General features: G+C 51.6%; 9 protein-coding genes across 9 annotated transcripts; 5 read left to right on the forward strand and 4 right to left on the reverse strand.

The window, feature by feature from the left end:
• Window positions 1-995: 995 nt before the first annotated feature.
• On the reverse strand, window positions 996-3,376 carry MUS23 (Double-strand break repair protein mus-23; the record flags this gene model as incomplete). The annotated part of the gene is made up of 4 exons (XM_066097108.1): window positions 996-1,076; window positions 1,129-2,012; window positions 2,059-3,294; window positions 3,346-3,376. The coding sequence occupies 4 exons, from the start codon at window positions 3,374-3,376 to the stop codon at window positions 996-998; spliced, it is 2,232 nt and encodes a 743-aa protein (XP_065953100.1).
• Window positions 3,377-3,631: 255 nt separating this feature from the next.
• Window positions 3,632-4,098, forward strand: RSM19 (mitochondrial ribosomal small subunit component; the record flags this gene model as incomplete). The annotated part of the gene is made up of 4 exons (XM_066097109.1): window positions 3,632-3,674; window positions 3,744-3,759; window positions 3,811-3,990; window positions 4,056-4,098. 4 exons carry the CDS (start codon window positions 3,632-3,634, stop codon window positions 4,096-4,098), a joined length of 282 nt encoding a protein of 93 aa, XP_065953101.1.
• A 29-nt stretch (window positions 4,099-4,127) lies between these two features.
• On the reverse strand, window positions 4,128-5,821 carry IAQ61_006233 (uncharacterized protein). Its single transcript, XM_003835695.2, has 2 exons — window positions 4,828-5,821; window positions 4,128-4,773 (listed from the first exon to the last, which is right to left on the reverse strand). The coding sequence occupies exons 1-2, from the start codon at window positions 5,080-5,082 to the stop codon at window positions 4,357-4,359; spliced, it is 672 nt and encodes a 223-aa protein (XP_003835743.1). The 5' UTR covers window positions 5,083-5,821; the 3' UTR covers window positions 4,128-4,356.
• A 215-nt stretch (window positions 5,822-6,036) lies between these two features.
• IAQ61_006234 (uncharacterized protein) lies at window positions 6,037-7,224 on the forward strand (the record flags this gene model as incomplete). The annotated part of the gene is made up of 5 exons (XM_066097110.1): window positions 6,037-6,341; window positions 6,597-6,620; window positions 6,706-6,827; window positions 6,881-7,025; window positions 7,095-7,224. The coding sequence occupies 5 exons, from the start codon at window positions 6,037-6,039 to the stop codon at window positions 7,222-7,224; spliced, it is 726 nt and encodes a 241-aa protein (XP_065953102.1).
• A 2,115-nt stretch (window positions 7,225-9,339) lies between these two features.
• IAQ61_006235 (uncharacterized protein) lies at window positions 9,340-9,567 on the reverse strand (the record flags this gene model as incomplete). The annotated part of the gene is made up of 1 exon (XM_066097111.1): window positions 9,340-9,567. The coding sequence occupies one exon, from the start codon at window positions 9,565-9,567 to the stop codon at window positions 9,340-9,342; it is 228 nt and encodes a 75-aa protein (XP_065953103.1).
• Window positions 9,568-10,028: 461 nt separating this feature from the next.
• Window positions 10,029-13,809, forward strand: IAQ61_006236 (uncharacterized protein; the record flags this gene model as incomplete). The annotated part of the gene is made up of 5 exons (XM_003835692.2): window positions 10,029-11,947; window positions 11,996-12,503; window positions 12,793-13,211; window positions 13,334-13,493; window positions 13,615-13,809. 5 exons carry the CDS (start codon window positions 10,029-10,031, stop codon window positions 13,807-13,809), a joined length of 3,201 nt encoding a protein of 1,066 aa, XP_003835740.2.
• Window positions 13,810-14,044: 235 nt separating this feature from the next.
• IAQ61_006237 (uncharacterized protein) lies at window positions 14,045-15,623 on the forward strand (the record flags this gene model as incomplete). Its single annotated transcript, XM_003835690.2, has 2 exons — window positions 14,045-14,280; window positions 14,333-15,623. Exons 1-2 carry the CDS (start codon window positions 14,222-14,224, stop codon window positions 15,621-15,623), a joined length of 1,350 nt encoding a protein of 449 aa, XP_003835738.2. The 5' UTR covers window positions 14,045-14,221.
• A 448-nt stretch (window positions 15,624-16,071) lies between these two features.
• IAQ61_006238 (uncharacterized protein) lies at window positions 16,072-18,301 on the forward strand (the record flags this gene model as incomplete). The annotated part of the gene is made up of 2 exons (XM_066097112.1): window positions 16,072-16,316; window positions 16,396-18,301. 2 exons carry the CDS (start codon window positions 16,072-16,074, stop codon window positions 17,771-17,773), a joined length of 1,623 nt encoding a protein of 540 aa, XP_065953104.1. The 3' UTR covers window positions 17,774-18,301.
• Window positions 18,302-18,934: 633 nt separating this feature from the next.
• Window positions 18,935-19,114, reverse strand: IAQ61_006239 (uncharacterized protein; the record flags this gene model as incomplete). The annotated part of the gene is made up of 1 exon (XM_066097113.1): window positions 18,935-19,114. The coding sequence occupies one exon, from the start codon at window positions 19,112-19,114 to the stop codon at window positions 18,935-18,937; it is 180 nt and encodes a 59-aa protein (XP_065953105.1).
• Between the last annotated feature and the right edge of the window lie 159 nt (window positions 19,115-19,273).

Genomic DNA, 19,273 nt, shown 5'->3' on the forward strand with positions numbered 1-19,273 from the left:
CCGCAAACTTATCTATTGACACTGCTGATTCCGACACCGAATCGCGGAGTGCAAGCAACTCCTCCACTTTGTAGGCGAGAGACATCGCGGGTAGTCCGTCACCCGAGGATGGCAATGTAGGCAACCACTCGTCAACCTAGACAAGCGTCGGTACCTAGGATGCAGTGGCCCAATGCTTGCCAGTGATGTGAGTTGAGATGGTTTGATGCAAATATCCTAGGCCTGTTAACCATGCTCTAAGATCCGATTCTACGGTCGAGACGTGAAGCAGCTAATGCAGACAAAGCACGTAAATTGACATACCTCAAAGCTGTCCGTTGGGAAGTGAACTGTGAACAACAAACGAGTGGCGGCTATCCAAGAAGCCAAAGAGCAGCAATGCGAAAGAAGACGGAATCGAACAAGAAGATGGAGACCAATGAGTGTGTTGGGAAGACAATGGAGATCACTGGGCCGATGATAGTTATAGCCTGTATCCGGATGCGCCTCCCTAGCAAGTAGGAGCCAAGATCCAACATCAAGGAAGGTAGGGACGACATTAGAGGATAGACAAAGAGTGAAATCAGGGAGTGGTGGCAATCGCGATGTGGCAATACGCTGTTGCCTCATAGTTGGACTCCCTCCGAAAGACACACACAACACATATTGCATCTCATAGCTTGGATGGGGAAATATACGTATTACATGGATGGAGAGATGCTGTTTTTACAAAGGAAATACGCCAGCGTACGATGCATCTGTTAGAAGCGGACGGGATGACGGAGCCTGGACCGAGATATGAGGATGGCCACCGCAAAGCTGCTCAGAGTTCTACAGCTTCACATAGTGCTTGTGGCATTACATTTTTTTCGTCACCCATGCTGTGTACATATGGTATTGGCTAACTAGCTTACTAGACTCTAAAGCAGATGTTGCCCAAGAAGTTCATGGCAGGCATGAACATGTATTGACCTCAACAAATTGATCTGCACAGTCTGCGCCCTGTCCATCGTACATCATCTTCTGCTGATACGGGTGCCTCGAGCTGTGGATGCAGGCGGATCAAACGCATCATCATCAGAAATTTCGTCGTCGCTCTTGAGGAGGGTGTTAGATATTTCATTACATCTGCAGCACATTGTTACTTACCGGCTCAACACCCTTCTTGCCCCGTGACGCCGCGGGCCGCGTGGGCTGATTGCGCGGAGCGGGTGTTTGAGAAAAGTTCAATTTGGATTGTTTAGCTGCAGGTGGCGCCCTTGCGCGAGAAGTGAAAGTCTTCTTGGTAGGCGATTTGGCTCGTGCTGGTGCTTTTGCGGTAGCCTTCCTTGCAGGCGCTGCTTTCCTACTCGATCTAACAAACAAATCTTCCGCACTCTCTTCGTCGTCATCACTGATCATCACTACATCGTCTTCGCCATCGTCGTCGTCCTCTTCTTCTTCGACCACCCTCTTCTTCCCTCGGCTGACTTTCGCTGCCGGAGCCGCCTTCTTCGGAGCTGCCTTTGTCTGACGTGCTGTACCTGCTGCTTTTCCCCGGCCTCGCGGTGCAGCCAGTTTGGATGGCAGCGCAGCAGGACCCTCGTTGTCATCCTTGCCTCCCTCACTATCGGAACGAACGAGGGCTGCGGGTTGTTCGGCCCATGAGCCGTCGAAATCGCTATCCCAGCCATCTGGCTTAGGCTTGAGCTTGGCTTTACGGGTCTTCTTAAACTGTCCGCATGCAAAAAGCGTCTCTAGTTGCGATCGGTACTGGTCCATCTCGTTGATGATTTCTTCTTCATCAATCTCATTGGCATCCATGAGATGCTTTAGTTGACTGTTAAGACTGTCCTTGACGAACAATTCCATCGCATGCTTGTCGTCTTTTTCCACAAATTGTGTGACTGCATCTCCAAACGAATTTTGCGGTAATATGGTCAATGTCTGTGCAGTAAGGAACTCTTTTACCAACTCATCGACTTTCACCGAGTCTATGGTTAGTTCGGCCAACATCTGCTCGTCAGGCATTTCAGTCTTATTTTTCAGGGCGCCTACGTCCATTAGCATTGTTAGCACAATGAAATATGAATGACTTACGATTGACTATCTTCTTCTTCCGGTGAAACTGTACGACATCGTTCACATTTGCAACTTTACCCATGAATCGATTCGAGATACGCTGCGGATTCTCACAATGAAACTCTCCAGGCTGAGGAGCTGTGTACTCGACACGCAAGCGGACGAGAGGTAATGGCACTTCGAGATCGTCGCCTTCTTCGCGATCGACCTGTAATTCTAGCCAATCCCTTTTTGCTTCCTCTATCAGATCCTCAATGACCTGATTTAAATATTGAGTGATCTTGGGGCGGTTGTCAGTGATACGCCAAATCTCTTTATCTTTGATCTCCTTCTCTTCAGCCAGGACAATTTCCTTCATGATGAATGGCCGCACTGTTTTCAGACGTATATTTTCAGTTGTGAACTCTTTCCCTGTGACGCTTAATATAGCAACGTGTTTTGGGACTGCCTCGCCGGGCATCAAAGATGTTGCCACTGACGATCCAGGCTGCATAACATGAAACCCCATCTCAGGGTTGTATCGGGGATCTATCAAGCACTCATGCTCATGACCCCATACAACAAGATCCATGAAATCAGGAAGGAAATTTTCGGGAAGATAGCTAGTCGGGCTATGCGCGTGGTGATTTTGGTGAACGCTCATAAGATTAAACCATTCATCTTTTTGAGTACCCGGCTGGAAGAACTTGACGTTACCATCGCGCCATGTATGAAACAAACGCTCATCGCGAACATTGCTGAGACCATATAGAGCTAACTTCGTGCCGCCCTTCTGCAAGAGCACTGGCTTGACGGCAATCTTATCGACCTCGGGTGTGCGACCAAAATAGTTGACAAATCCAGATGCCTGTAATAGATCGAGTGGAGAGTAAGAGCCTTCCCCAGAGGGATCATCATGATTACCATGAATCGCAAAAACCGGAATGGCAATATTAATATCTTCGTCTTCGTAATTGACGTGGTCAAATATACCACCGAAGTTCTCGCTCGCATCACTCAGCATCTCAAGCTCGCATGGCTTCTCTCCTAAGCAGTTCATGCGCAGCGATCGCATGACCTGGTACATAGACTTTCGTGACGGCTTGTTCTCATGGAAGAGATCTCCAGCATGTAGTACCATGTCAACGTCGTGTTCCTTTGCAAGGCACATGACCTCGTGAAATGTCTTCCAGCTGTCATCTTTACGTTCTGCATCGCGTTCGTTATAGCCAACATGACTGTCGGTGGCAATGAGAATCCGGATAGTGTCGGCGCCTAGTGTTACTGTTAACATACTTGACTTGACATATCTTATCAAGCGCAGACCTCGCTGGGGACCGCGTGCTCGGGGCGGCATGGCAGGAGAGAGCAATTTATTCCGATGTGACAGGACAAGATGCTTGCATCTAGCTTTTACTATTGCGTAAGGGACGTGGGACTGGGGTAGACAGTGACTTTGCAAGCCACCCGCTTGTTACCAGCGGTCATTTGCATATCGTGACGCGTCCCCGCCCAACCCATTAGTCTTCTCCGCGTTGTCACGTGACTGAATTTTCAACATCGGAATCCTGAAAACATTCGCCGACCTCATCCTTTCACGACGGTACTCGCAATGTTGCCCACACGAGCGCTGTGCGCCCGATCGGTCTGGAAAGGCAAGTCTGCAAACTGCTTGAGCAGCTCATATGTTGTCCAAGTTTACATATGCTAATTTGTCGGCACAGGCCCCAATATCGTCCCGTAGGTCAACTTCTCCGAGGTATTGCCCAACCTCCACTAATGGCTCGTTAGCCTACCCATCGTGCAAAGGAAAGCGGGTGAGCGAGTACCACCCATCAAGACACAGGCGCGGTCTGCCACCATCTTACCAAACTTCGTCGGCCTGAAGTTTCAGATCCACAATGGGAAGAACTACCTGGACTTGACCATAACTGAAGATATGGTCGGACACAAGCTTGGCGAATTTGCACCGTACGTTTTTCCTCGTGTCATTGCATGCTAAAAGTATGTTTACTATTCTAATGTTGCAATTGTAGAACGAGAAAGCAATTTACATACAAGCAGACGAAGAACAAATAGAGTATGGGTCGCATGTGCATGTGTTAGGGAGTCGGGGTATCATTTATGGTAATTCAGGAGCTAGAAACAGACAATCCTCCCAGATCTTGTCGGCGATCTACTCGATGATGATGTGATTATGTCGATACGCCTGACTCCTCCAACGCCTTGAAAGCATTTTGTGCAGACACCAGCAGGCCAGATTTTGCAGCTTGCATGGTACTAGCTAGGCATACCTGATGCTAATGCCGGTGTTTTCATCGGATGCTCAAAAGCGCTTCACCGATAGAACTCGCCCCGCTTGATATTTACGCCATAATCACCGACGGCCATTCCGAGATCTTCCATGGTCAGGACTGTTCGACCTTGACTGCCCCCCTGGCCACCGCCACCATAACCTGGTCGTTGGATCCCAAGGTTGTAGTCTTTGGCCTTGGATCCGCTATCCTTCCCGCCCTGGGGACCACCAGGTACTGCTGCACCAGGCGGTCCACTCGTACCTCCTAATCCGCCCATGGGATTGTTGCTTGTAGTATTGGAAGACCGGATCCTCGAAAACTGATACGCATCGGCAGCAATATCCGCAATGAACTTTTGAGTTGCCAGTGCAAGAAGACGAGCTAAATGAGGAGACGTCTGGGGAGGCGGTGGCAGCCCGGCGCGCGTCAGGTAGTAATTCGTAACGGCATCAGGTATCTACTCTGGCCGTCAGTGCATGCCAGCTTTCTGCGACACGGGGGGATTACTCACGATGGGAGCATATTCGTCCATCTTGCCCAGAAATTCCCGCAGCGTGGCATCCTTCTTCGCTGGTATGCGTGCTTCGAAGGTGACCGCCTCGTCTGTGACACCGTTTACCGCGGTCGGCTCTGCGTCCGTTGCGCCGTCCAGGTTCATGGCATCAGCTTGCGGCACATCATGGTTGATTTCGTCCTCCACCGTGGCGTCTAGATCTTCATTCACCTCCATCACTGCATCTGGAGGTTGGTTGATGCTGTCTGACATGGTTGTGCTATATATTCGGAGGGTGAGGGTTGATGCGCGTGCGCGTACGCGAGACGTGAGGTCCGCTTGGCTGCGGAGACATTGCGGAAGTGAGTGAAGAGGGAGCGCCAAGCCTGTTTCAACTTGGCCAATCGGAGCTTTCGCGAGTTGATCACTAGGCTCAAGCTTCCTATTAACGTTCTCCCTGATTCAAAGTACCATCTCTGGTAACGACTTCTTACTGTCAGAATGCTCGTCTATGGGCGGTTTTTTACACTGTGCAATCGAAGTATGAATCTGCCATGTGCATTCGTTGGCTGCATTGACAGCCACATTAGCGGTAGGCAACAGCACGTGCTAATCGATACCGGTAGGTAGCACCTCTGTCCACCAGGTGAACGGTGCATGAGATACAAACGTTCTACGACTGCCATACAGATCTCTTACTCGGTGAGAGATTCTTCGAACCCCATACACTTCAATGCACAATAAAGAAAATTCTTTTCAATCATCATAACTATAACTGGGCACAAAGGTTGTCTTATCATGGCTACTTCCCTTGTACCCATTTACTTGCGCCCAACGCGTCCTCGGTGCGCGTCCTGGTGCATGATAAACTCTCCAATATTAATATCCTCCATGGCAATACGAAGTGATCTTCCCATAGAGATCCTAGAATGTATCTACTGCCACCTCAATAGCATCGATGATGTCCATCACTTGGGGCGTGTGTAGAGGCAGACGCACAACGTGCTACGGCGCCAGAGAACTTATCTCTCGATCATACGCACAATCATCCAGCATAGTTTCCAGCATATATTTGACTGTCAGCTTTGCAAGATGTTGCGTCTCCACCAGGAGGTTGTTGAACACTTCGCACATGATCACTACCAGCTTCCAACAACATTGGTGCAACCATGGGGCGGTACCACTGCCATCAACAAATGAGAGCAAGCATTGATTGATGCTACCAGTATGGATGGAATAAACGATTGGAAATGCCTTTCGGACGAGATGATCTACGACATCCTTGCCAGATACGAGGGTCTACGCTTGATCGAGGACAGGTGGCTCGGAAGGCAGCTTCTGAGTCCTGACTTTCTCTCAGCCGACACCACTTCCAGTCCAGATGATTTCATAGACGCTCATCGAGTGATTATACACCTCGCTGAGGACTCCCGAGATACAGGAAGCCTCTCGCGCAATGAGCAGACAGCCCAAACCCACGTCTGCGTGGAACTCAATGCCGATCAGCGTGGCCGATTCCATGCGGCTATCGTGTATGTATGGACTTTGAACGAGATACGTTGGGTCTTGACAAGCTTTGAGTATCCAGTCACGTTCCATGTACAGGTAGAAGTACTGCAGCGCTGCAGAGCACAGCTTGAAAACTCGGTTCACAATGCTATGCTTGACGATCTTGATCGACTTGCAGTTTTTCGTTTTCTGTATCACCATTTATTGTCATTGTATGGTGGTTTCTGGCAGATCGAGAATTCTTCTAAGCTTCCACTAACATTATTGACGAATTTCAGCGATGTTGCGTTGTACTCTGCAAGGTAAGTGCGACAAGCTTTAGCAGACGTTGGTCCCGAAGAGAGGTATGATACTCGGCTCCAGGCAAAGTAATCTGACAGCAGCTAGATCATTGCAAGCTTTCTTGGTTGCCAGTCAAACGTACATGCAACCGCCAGATATCATCGACCTGATGATTCGCTCGGAGACGTCGCGCAATGATCCCTACCCGCGGATGACCTTACCATACGGTACAGCTCTGAAAATTGGATGCGTCCATCCGCCAACTTGGCTTTCCCTGCAGGTATTCCGATGGTGAGCCAACATCAATCCTTGAATCGAAGAGTCCAGGCTCATCTGTCACTCATCTTACGTTCATCCTACCTCCAGTCACGATACAGTCGGAGAGTACAAGTTCTCGGCACAAGTGCACCATCACAATTGTACCGGTACGATGTCCAAGACTATTCGCAACTTTATTTCTTTGAGAAGGTAGTTCGGGATTCTGAGTTGGGCAGATCATTTCTTCGCAATATTTTCCAGAAATTCTGGAACGAAACTCCTTGGAGTACGTGGTGGTGGGTCAATAGTGAAGAGAAGGCTCGAGCGAAAATGGAAAGATGGAAGGAGGCGACGAATCAGAGTTGAGAGTTCGGACGTGAATTCAAAGTCAGAATGAGACTCTTGTCTCAAGGAGCATGGATGGTTGCATTGGTCCATTGGTCATGGATCTTAGTGATTACATATTGTACAAGTAGCACGAAACAGGATAGATGGGGTTGTATGATGTTGCCAGAGCCCTTTGAGTGGTGCATTGCGGTTGCTGCCGGTTGGCTGAGTACCTACCAGAGTAGCTGCACTAAGTGTGAACAGCTTCGGTCCACGGGTGCAACCTTGGAAGATGGAGATCTTGGCATCTTGCCCAGACGAACAGCGGTCCGGGCATCAGGTGGGTGAGGCCTACTCAATTGGAATGAAGTAATCGGCATTAATCAATAAAGTACTCTAAGACACTTCTCACCCATGTATACAATGAAATTGTGACCATGGCTGAAGGGCCTGATGGGCCCTGTACAAGCCGTGCCAAGGACAACTAAATAGTGAAAAGACTCAGAAGAGGCTCTCATCCCATCAGTTGACAAGCCTCCTTGTCAATCCTATCATCGCCGTCAAACTGTGATACTGAGTTTGGTATACTCGGCTAGCTGATCGAGTAGCAACGCTGAAGTCCTTTAACATAGCCAATGCCTGCCAGACAATTGTACACAGGGCCATGGTGTGTGACGATCACTACTTTGGTTAGGACTGACAGCCCAACCGTCACCTAAGTATTCGATTACCAAATCGCTTTTGGTGTATACACTACACAGGATCATAATAGATTTAACGCACAGCATTTGCTGGGGTAGTGGACGTTACGTATCACGTAGACGAGGTGGAGCAGGTACATAGCTAGCACCTACCGGTACCAGTACCGCCGGTAGTGGGAGTACTAACGTGGTCTTACTCAGACGGTTGTGTCGAGAGCACAATGTTTCATGCTACCGAAGGAGGCCCAATGCTTCGATACACTGACAGTGAGCAGCTGGTGAGCCGTTCATGCTCGGCGGGATCCGGAAGGTCAATGGCCGTATTTCCGCTCTGCCGGTAGCAAATATAGCATGTCGCTCGTGAATGTTCCGACATGGACAGTGCCAGTGCCACCGGCGCCATTCAGCGATGCGCCAATTTTGCTGGGCTCATCTCGATATAGCAGGTGTAGAGGCTTATTGGCGTGTACTACACTATGCATGTGTAAATGTAGAGAGAGGGAGTGAGAGAGTGAGAGAGGAAGAGAGAATGAAAGAAGAGAGTGAGTGTGTGTACAGGGTAGAGTACAGAGACTGCTCTTCAAGGACACGCCGGGTGCCTAGCAATGGAGGGGTTCACGAGACGTCATAGGCTACATGGAAGCGCGACCATCCGACAGCCTTTGTCCATGGGGTCGAACATGATCACAGTAACAGCCAGACTGGTGAGGATGTAGGCCGACGGGCAGAAGACTACCGGTATTAGGTATATATAGGTAGAAATAGATCACATACTCTCTGGTACTTGGAGAGGTGCGCGGCCAAGAGCCAGGATGATGCTCACAATGCCACGGCGTTAGCTGCCTCGGGCTCGGGGACAAGAGTGTCATGTCCACGGGTGTTCCAAGGTTGGTGGTGAATTGGTTGCCGAGTGCGGGCCAGGTTGGGTTTTTGTTAGAGCAAAAAATTCGCGCTTGACAGTGACCCTCTTTCCTCCCACCTGCGCTTGTACTCTCCGCACACACGATTGTCAATATTGCCCTTTGGCCCGCGGTCTGTCTCGACTTCGTTGTCCACGACTCCTCGTCGTCGTCGCCACAACCGCCCCGTCTGCAGTTTGCCTGCCCGCCAGTTGCCTGAGCAGACTCGCCTGATACCGCGACCCTCGTGTGCCTGGAGCCCGCCGTCACGTCCGCCCCCGGCATCGACCACGCCCACGACCACGCCCACAAAGCGCCTCCCCCCCCCCTTCCTCCCTCCCTCCCGTGAGACAGCCTGCACCCTCACTACGCACCTGCTGCTCCAGTCTGCTCGCCCTCACGTCTGACCCGACTCGTCTCAGAGGTGAGTCTCGCACGCATTGCCTGCCACGCCGCCGCCGCTGCCGCCCGCCGCTCGCTGCCTGTCTGCCCCTCTCTGCCTGTCTGCCCGCCTGCCTGTCTGCCCACTCTGCGCTGAGGGTGTTTGGGGAGCTTCACGCGCCGCGGTTCTTCTCGCCTTCCGCTTCCGTGCTGGCCCGCGTAGAGCTCCTGGCCTGGGGCTGTTTGCACGGCTGTCCGCCCCAGTCATTCGTACAGTACAGCACAGCATAGCACGGCTTAGCACAGCGCAGCGCAGCGCCGTGCAGCACAGCATAGCACAGCACACACAAGTGGACTAGAGTCACTGTGCGCTCCCCCAGCACCTTCCCCGCGCCATACATGTCACGGCCTCTTCTATCTAGTCACCTACCCCCCCTCCTCATCTCCAGCCTCCATGCGTCTTCTGCAACCACCAGCAGCTCCGCTAACACCTGTCTTTACAGTTTGCGAATAGATATCCCATCAACCGGACAACCTTCCGTGCGCCTTCACCTTCCCCATCACCACCACTTACGTCTCTCAGAACAGACGTCTCGCCACACGTATCGCCCTGCTATCTGCACTCTGCACGTCGGAGAGCCGCCACAGATCAAAGTCGCCAGTCGCAGCCGCCAGTCGCTAGCGTAACACCCTGGTGGCATTTCAGGGCATTGCGGACCGGGAGGTTTCCAGTCACCTCTCCGGACATAGCAACGTCAGCATCTGCGTTGGCCAGCTCACCATAGCAGTCCCACAAGGGATCGCAAACGCTTCCTCCATCCCCACCAATCGGACTTTTGCTGGGCAGCCCGCACCCACCGAAATGTCTGCCACATTTTCCTATGCGCAAGCCGCAAAGGGCGTTGCTGCACCATCAAGCGCGACGAAACCACTCCCCGACTCGCCTGCCGAGGCCAAGGAGGCCACTAACGTGTCCACGCAGGACGCCAATGCTTCAGCTCGCAGCTGGGCAGAGGACGTGGAGATTGAGTCCAGACCCAATCCCCCTACACAATCCCGCGAGCCTCGCTCGCAGAGCTCTGGTTCCAACATCGGTAGAGTGTCACGTTCGGTAGACACATCCAGTGTATCCTCGCCAGATCTGGGAGCCTCGTCTTCTTCTACTGTCACCAAGGACGATGATGTTTCTTCAATACCCAACACTTCCTCCGAGTCGACGTGGGACAATAAGTCGCAAGCTTCGACTTCTGTCGAAAAACCTGCCGAGCCAGCGGAGAAGACCGCCGAGAAGGTGAAAAAGGGCAAGAATGCCATCGTGAAGCCTCTGCAAGAGGCCCCTCCACCTGCTGTAAACATCTGGAAGATGCGCGCGGATGAACAGAAAGCAAAAATCAAGCATAATCCAGCACTCACCACAAATGGAGTTCCCACGCCTACCACCAATTCCATGAAGAGAAGCGACTTGGTTGCCCAAGACAAGATTGGAGTAGAAAGTAGAAGCAGGGCGCGTGACGACGCCAATTCAGGCCGCAAAGACTTCAGAGGGGACACTGATGCCCGAAAAGGCGTCAAGGGCAGAGTCTCCGAAAAGGATACGAAAGCGTCCGCAGGCGTTCTGCCTCCACCACCCAATCGTGATCAGGAGTCATGGCCTACACCAGACATCGCTATCGATGAAGATCGTAAAAAGGCACAGGAGAAGGTTGAGAAGCCCGAGAAGGACCGTAAAGATGGTGCTGCCTCTGGCAAGCATGAGTGGGTGAAAGTCCCATACACTCCATCCGTGGTTTTCAACACGCCCTTACCCAACGCCGCAAATGCGCGCCGAGGTGGACGACCAGGAGGTCGTGGTGGAGCGCAGAATAGCGGTCGGCCCTCAGGTTCACCCAGCAACGGGGCTCGACACACCGATAAGGAAGGTTCAGAGGCTGACCCGGCACCTAACGGAGAGCAGGCAAAACGGGAACGCCACGATGGAGCTCTCGCCCACGATGTGTCTCCAAAGGCGAAACGCAACGGCGTTGTCACCTCCACGCTGAATCCCGAAGCACCTGCTATGAACGGAGATGCGAACCCCAAGTCTGTTGGACCTGCAACCTCTGATGCAGATTCACAAGCCAAAGGAACTCCAGATTCTGGGACATTCCCTGGTCACAGTAGCTTAAATTCACGTCCGTTCGCCGGAAGGTCCAACAAAGCCCGCCGAGCCGATTTTTCTGGCGCCGGGGAGCGTAGACGAGATGATGGATCATCACCAACCAAGGATAACACCTTTGATGACCGCCGTGCGTCTGTGCCAGTGCAGAGTGAGGTAACTGCAGATGGTGAGCGACGAGCTGCTTTCCATCATGATGGACCCAACGGTAACCATTCCAAACAAGGAAGGTACCCTTCATTTCCTGGCGGTCGAGGCGAACGTGGTCGCGGTGGCCGTGGTACACGATCGAGCTATCCAAACGGGCATCAATACATGAACGGACACCACTCGGTGCAGTCATCTTCAACGTTCCCGATGGGACCTCGTTCACCAACTGTTCTCAACTCTGAGAACGGGAGCTTTTTTCCCCAGCCTCAGGGCAAGTACAGTCGGAACGCACACCGATCACAATCGGTGACAGCCACAGACCCGTATCGGTTCCCACCCTATCAGAATGGACCAACAGCTCCCATGCCAGGTTATCCGTTATATGAATACAATATGATGTCGCCAATAAGTCCGGTGCCTTTTACGAACTACGTAGTTGATCACTATGCCCTTTTCAATATGATCACTACTCAAGTGTAAGTCTTCCATTATTTGCTCAGTCCCACTCTCTGACGTTTGTGTAGGGAGTATTACTTCTCTATCGACAATCTTTTGAAGGACATGTATCTGCGTCGCCACATGGACTCACAAGGATTTGTTTCCTTGGAATTCATTGCAGGATTCAACCGAATCAAAACTTTGTCTTCGGACTTGGAGTTGATCAAGCTTGTTTGCCAGCAATCTGCTGATATCGAATACCGCACCAGCGAGCACGGTCAGGATCGCTTACGTCGTCGTGATGGATGGGCACAGTGGGTGCTCAAGATGGACGAGCGAGATGAGTCGGCGCGCAATGAAGGCCCCAAGGAACTACACCAACCTCCTGTTCCTCGGCCTGCAGGCTTTGAGCAGCCGGCTCCATTCCATAATCCCTACAGCAGTGCAGACGCATTTAATCAAACCAACGGATCATTGGGCGTATCACAGGACGCTACAGTGCCTTCAACAATTGATCTCCAGAGCGCAACTACCAAGGTGCCGGAGAGTGCTGTCAATTCGACTGATCGACCTATGGAAGAATCAATCAAGGCTGTGAGTGAAGCATTTAGTTCTTTTCTTGCACATTCTTGCGAAGCCTGACGGTCATTGTCGGCACGCAGTGACTGTTGCGAATCTCGACTCCTCTTCCTCGGAGAACCTCTTCTAATACATCTGTCGATAGTAAATGCCAAGCGGCCAATGTGGCTGGGCTGTTGATCGCTGGCCCTTGGAGTATCGGTCACACAGACTCTCCTCGTCAGGTAGGTTTACCTCGTAGACAATTCTGTGCCGCGGTCATCATCATTTGAATGTACATTGATTGCTGAGATAGTGTCGATAGCATGACGGGGGACCACCAACTAGGTGTCACGAATCTGCACGGACCGACTTCTTCAGCGACAGTACGAAAGCCAAGACCAAGATGACCCTGTTCTTTCATACTCCCCTTACTCTGCACATGAATTATACCACAGGACCCGGCCGAGAGCTCCAGCAGCGCCAGGATGTAGATCTGGGTACTCTGCGTCGTAACATGAACGCTCTCCATCAGTTCCGGTGGCTCTTTTCCATTCAAAATTTCAATACCCGAATGTACGACAAATTTCGCCAGTTCACTCTGGAAGACTCTTTCGGTACAAAAATCGATGTTGGACTTTCATATTTGATCGAATATTACGGCGAATATTTGTTATCGCCGCATAGCATGATACGACAATGTGTAGCTTCCGATTTCGTGGAGCCGGTGCATAGGGCAATTCGGTATGTCTCGTCATCCAGCATTGGAAGTATGACGATCAGTCTTGCAAGATGAGGATACCAGCCCCTCCAATTGAGCGCGTATCAAAGGCTTGCTGGATGTAGACATTTATGTATTGCTGCAGTGGTATAATGGAGTGTCTGGTTGTTGCCAGGTACTCCCTCTCGACTACAGACCCTCTTCCTCTTGTTTGCTTGTTCCTGACGATTATCGTGGCGTTTCACATGCACATCAAAAAGTTATGTGGTCAGGGGTTGATACATGGGTGGCGGCTCCTGCAAAATGTATGAGTCGTCGACGCTACAAGGCATTTGCCCAGAGTTTATACGGGCCAGAACTACCCCAATACGAGATACTATCTGCGATCATGGTTTCTTTCACCATCAGCTCCCTAAATTCGTGCAGGTTATCCCATTAGGGTGGCGTTACTGCATCTGGCCGGCTGGCAGCCCTGGTAGTGCAGAATCGTGCATAACATCTCCCAACTGCATCGTCTGTCAATCGCTGTTGGCGGCGCATACGGGCTCACGAATAGGAGAAGTAACCCTTGTAGAGGCGCGGCGAGCGCATGGTCCTTCTGTGTGTACTGGGTGCGTATAGTATTGCTCTAGTACATGCTGGGTACATGCAGATGAACTTGTAAGCTTACCGGTATATCCTACAAGCATCGTGAATTTTTCGCGCACAGTTGCTGTTCTGCAACTGTAACGGACTGTACGTGCACACATTGCACAATGACCAACCGACCCTTGGATCAGTTTGGGCACGAATAGACCTAGCCCAGCCAATGTTTGTTTTGAGATGGAGTGTTTCACCTAGGCAAACTCCCGTGGTACTCTGGGACCATGTGACTTTCGTCATCCAGTCACGTGCAGTGCTGCATGTGAGCGCTTCGGGGTGGCGAATCCCCGCCAACTGCGCCTCAGTTCCAGCCTCTCTTCCCCATAGCTTGTCACATCATCTTCCATCTTCCCACCGCCATCACCCTTTCAGCTAGTTGTACACTCTCAGCATGGCTCCTGCCATGGTACAACTACACACAATGGTGATCAAGAACACAAAAGTGTTCAAGTATGTTCTCCTGGTTCCTTGGTCAGGACCAGATACTGACATGTGCTCTCAGGGCTGCCTGGCGACACGCTGCCCAACTCATACAAAACCGGCTTCCAGAGGCCATACGGCCAACACATGCCCAACTTAAGCCAATACTCGTAAGAAATGCGCCTCAACATGCGCTACACCGCATTGCGCTGCTCAAGCAGAGCAAAGGCCGATGGTACACTACGCACTCGGCCATTTCATCCACCATCCGTCGGTTCACGTCTTCGGCGGCTCAATCAGGCGTCAGGTTTGACAAGTCGTCCTTTCCGAAGTCGCGCATCGGTAGCATTGTGACCGCACACGCCGGCCGCACACCATTTGCCTCCACTCTACGTCCTAACCTAACTGGTGGTACCCTAGGGCGCACTGCTGGAGGTTACGGCTGGGGTTCAGGCAGGACTGGAGGAGCTCGTTATTTCTCTCATGGACCAGCTGCACCTGCTCAGGTCATCCAGAACGTTTCGCAGGCCGTCAGAGCATTCCTGGTCGGCGGCCAGAAGGCCCAATTCGATGGTGTCAACCCGCACAATGGCGAGAAACGCTTTAAAACGGTGACCGCTCTACAGGACTCGGTAAACCGCACCCTTAGCGGAATACCAAAAGCCTCTCCTGGAGCTTATGTCAGCTTCAACATTAATCCTACCGTCACGGCTCTTACCCCATTGAAGGCTGTGAAGGGTTTCGCCTCCTTTGCCGTAGAGAAGGAGTCTCTGAACAGCGAGGGTCTTTTGAACATTCTATCCGTGGACTTCTCGCGAGCCGTAAAGGAACTTGCAGATGTTTTGAAGGATCTCCAACGTCTGTCATCACTTGGAGACCTTCCAATCTCGTACGAGCAATCGACCCTCAAAGTGCATTTTCCCGGCTGTGATGCACAGTCAGTGGAAACGATTTGCAACGAATTGGAAGTACAACGAGGCGTTGTCCATCAAGAGGAAGACTTTGATGCCTTCGTCGGTACAGACATTGCTTTACTATTCCCTTTTGCTCCAAGCCAAACTCCTTCAGAGTGTGAATTCTACAACGAGCCTGTCGTCGGCCGGCAACATGTGCAGCCTATTATCAATTGGCAACATATGCTATCGCCATCTACTGTTGAGTCAGAAGACTATTCTGTGCGTTCGGAGCAGAGTTACGAGGTTCTTCACGATGTTCTCTTGGAGACTAATCCGTGGCTCCCGTCGTCGCTATCTGGTTACGATAGCTTGCACACTAGCGAAGCAGATGATATGGATATACATACACCTCTTGAGTACACAAATGTTGAGGCTATGTACAGGTTCATGGCACAGTGCGAGTCAAGTGGACGATGAGCTTTTGCGGATGTTGCGATTATGAATCTGATACAAATTTGCTCTAAATTGTCGGAGAGCGTTGTTTGAATGATGGAGTCTTGCTATTCTATGTAGATTATCAAAAACAATCCATTGCGCCATGCCTTTGGAGATGCTGTTTTCCTCTCACGACGTAAAGCGTAAAGTGAGTCAGGGTTACGGCTGTTCTGCCGTTGCGGGCCGCCTGGGCAGAGTGCCAGTTCCGGTAGAATTCTCACGTCGGCTTATTCCCGGAGAATGTCCACCAGAACGATAGCACCTAGCTCCACTTATGAACAACCTCGGGAGGCGTGGCCCCTAAAAGTCTCCTCACTTGCCGTCGAAAATCATGACGAGTTCTGCCGCTAGCCTGAACTGCTACCTTTTTCTGTCCTTGACGTTCGACGACAACCGCTAAACCTTGGGTACAACGTTCCGTCTGCGTCCGATGTCCAAAATTGCCGAGAGAAGGTGGGATATGAGCATCCCAAGATGTGAGAAGAACGAGGAAAGAGGGAACCATGAGAATCTCTTGTGTGGACGGAATGAGATTGCCGAAGGGGAAAGAGAGGCTGTGACTGGGACAGGAACCGGCAATGCAGGGAATCAAGCCGTGCAAGAGAAGGTGGAGGACGTACCACCTAATGGAGGATACGGATGGGTGTGTGTGGCAGCAGTTGCTACGATAAACGGGTAAGGTCACGCCAGGGCTTTTATACACCAGTCCTCCTTGGAGAAATTTGCCCAGAACAGAGATTGACCATGGACAAAGACATACATGGGGACTCAACAGCGCCTATGGCGTTTTCCTCGCCTACTACCTCGCCAACAACGTGTTTCCTGGCGCCACACCGCTCCATTACGCGTTCATCGGAGGCCTTTCTATTAGCCAAGCGCTCGTGGTTTCCCCCCTTGCGACTCTGACCACGCGCGTCTTTGGCACGCGCACGACGCTGCTCATCGGCGTCGTCCTTGAGACGGCATCGTTTATTGGCGCTAGCTTCAGCTCACAAATCTGGCAACTTTTCCTGAGTCAGGGTATGTGTTTTGGCTGGGGCATGGGCTTCCTGTTTGTGGGGAGCGTAGGCATTGCTGCGCAATGGTTCACTACGCATCGCTCGCTCGCCAATGGTATTTGTGCTGCCGGATCTGGTTTAGGAGGACTGATATACAGTCTTGCTGCTCAGGCCATGATCCGCGACATTGGATTACCGTGGACGTTTCGTATCCTGGCTGTTCTGGCCTTTGTGGTCAACACGGCTTGTGCCTTGCTCATCAAAGATCGCCACACCGAAATTGGAAGCTCACAGTTGAGTTTTGATCACAGCCTGTTGAAGAGGATGCCGTTTTTGGGACTTCTTGTATTTGGGTTTCTGAGCATGCTCGGCTATGTCGTGCTGCTCTTTTCCCTCCCGAATTATGCCAAAACCATTGGGCTAACGGCGCAGCAAGGAAGTACAGTGGGTGCCATTCTCAACTTGGGCCAAGCGATTGGACGACCACCGATTGGGTACTTTAGTGATAATGTCGGACGGCTGAATATGGCGTCGAGCATGACCTTTCTAAGCGGATTATTCTGTCTCGTGATTTGGTCGTTTGCGAATCGGTACGGGGTGTTAGTGTTTTTTGCGCTGCTCAGTGGAACGGTGGCGGGGACGTTTTGGGCGACATGTGCGCCGGTCATGACGGAGGTTATTGGGCTGGTGGACTTGCCCAGTGCCTTGAATATCACGTGGTTGGTGTTGGTGTTGCCTACAACCTGTACGTTGAACGTTGAGAGGAAGGGGACGGTGGGGATTTTTAAGAAAAAAAAATCTTATTCTAATGTGATGATGGCTAACATTTTCACAGTCGCTGAAGTCATTGGACTGGAGATTGTAGCCTTCCACGGAGGGAGTTATACAGGAGCCATCTTGTTCACAGGCTTCATGTATGTGGGTGCTGCCATGTTCCTGTGGCTGGTACGGACGTGGAAGATTGGTGAAATGGAAGAGAAGGCGGCGGCGGCGGCGGCGGCGGTGGCGGCTGCTGGCAAGGTGGAGGGAGAGGTTGACCTTGTGGGTTCTGGTATACTCAACCCAAGCCTACCTGCGGCTGACTTTAGGAAGAGCTCGTTTGTGAAACGAATGTTCATGTTGCGGAGGGTTTGAAGGGCCGGCAACCTCGCAATGCCAAGATAGATGATGGGATGGTTATTTAGAGCTCGAAGCAGAGCATCGTATTTACTGTTCGGTACCTGGGTACCCAGGCTTCGACACTTGCGCATAGTCTGGGCATTTGCGTTCATCCACATGTACCACCATGAAGGCAGTTGGGCAAGCATGGTGATTGGCTCTTGTTTTTTAACGACAAATTTTTCCCTTTTTGTATAAGTCCTTTTCATTTTAATTTTTGTTCTGTTTCACTACCTCCTTTAGCCTATGAAGAGGGGGTGGGGGCAGGGTGGCTGGTGATGAAGATGATGATGATGCGCATTGCAGATGATGGATGTGATACATGTATGCTACTCTTAGTAGAACAGAGGTAGAGATTGTGCATGTTCATTGGCTGCTTTTGCAAGCGACCTACCGGCCAATGAGACGCGTCCACGATGCCGAGTCTAACTACAAAAAGAATGATAGGCTGGGGAAAGGTGGGAAGAGTGTGACACTACTCTAGACTGTGACCTGGAAGGTGGGAAGGTGGGAAGGCGGGCAGGGAAGGAAGGAAAAGGAAGACGAAAGGGAAGGGAAGGAGCTCTGACCGCCGGTAGAGAAAAGAAGGTGGGAAAGGGAAACGCGTCGTAGGGCTGATGACAAGCCAAGGCAAAGCAAGGCAAGCACGTTCGAACTTCGACCCCTTCCCGCCTTCCTTCCGTCTTTCGAGAAGAATGTTTCGACGACGCCGTGCAACCTGTTGTGGCCCGCAATGGTACTAATACCGCCGGTACAGCCCCCCGTCCAAAACGTGCCCCGTCGTGCCGTGCCGCCTTTTGCGCTTAAGACCTCCCCTCGTCCTCGTCCTCGTCCTCGTCCTCGTCGTATTGGTTTCTCTCGTACACAGTACAGGTACCTACCACATGGGCATACATGCAATACACCCCGTACCATCCATGTTGCTTACACCGTTGTTTCCCTACTGCCTATCTAAAAGCAGGGACTGGGATGCTACACTGTACTGTATCTACCTACCTACGTCCCGTGCCTGTATGGATTTCTGATTTACCTTGGTATTGCTGAGGTCATCCCTGCTGCTTGGCCCCCTGACCGTCGTCGCCCCGAAGACAACTCATTTACCTAGTGGGCAATCGGGGCAAATGGGCATGGCTCCCTTTAAGCCCGTGCTTTGCTCTCCTGTTGTTCTTCGACCTCTCGCTGTCCGCCATTGTCACCACTTTTGGTTCCTGCATCCGCTGCTGTTGCTCTGGTTGCTTCCTCCTCTTTCCCTCTCCTCCTCCCCCTCCTTCTCCTCCTCCCCTGCTCTTTCTTGCCCTCTGCCTGCTCTTCCGCCATGTTGGCTCGTCCCATTCATCTCCAACCAGTGCTCTCCAACCCCATGTCGCTCCTTTAGCTACCCCTCGGTCGCCTTTCATTCTTGTCTACCCTACTAATACTGCTGCTCGCCAAACGTTGCCTACCTATCTGCACCGACACGCACGTCGGCCAATAGCT

The sequence above is a fragment of the Plenodomus lingam genome (assembly GCF_022343315.1).
Source record: "Plenodomus lingam strain CAN1 chromosome Unknown contig_23, whole genome shotgun sequence".
In the NCBI taxonomy this organism is placed as follows: Eukaryota; Fungi; Ascomycota; class Dothideomycetes; order Pleosporales; family Leptosphaeriaceae; genus Plenodomus; species Plenodomus lingam.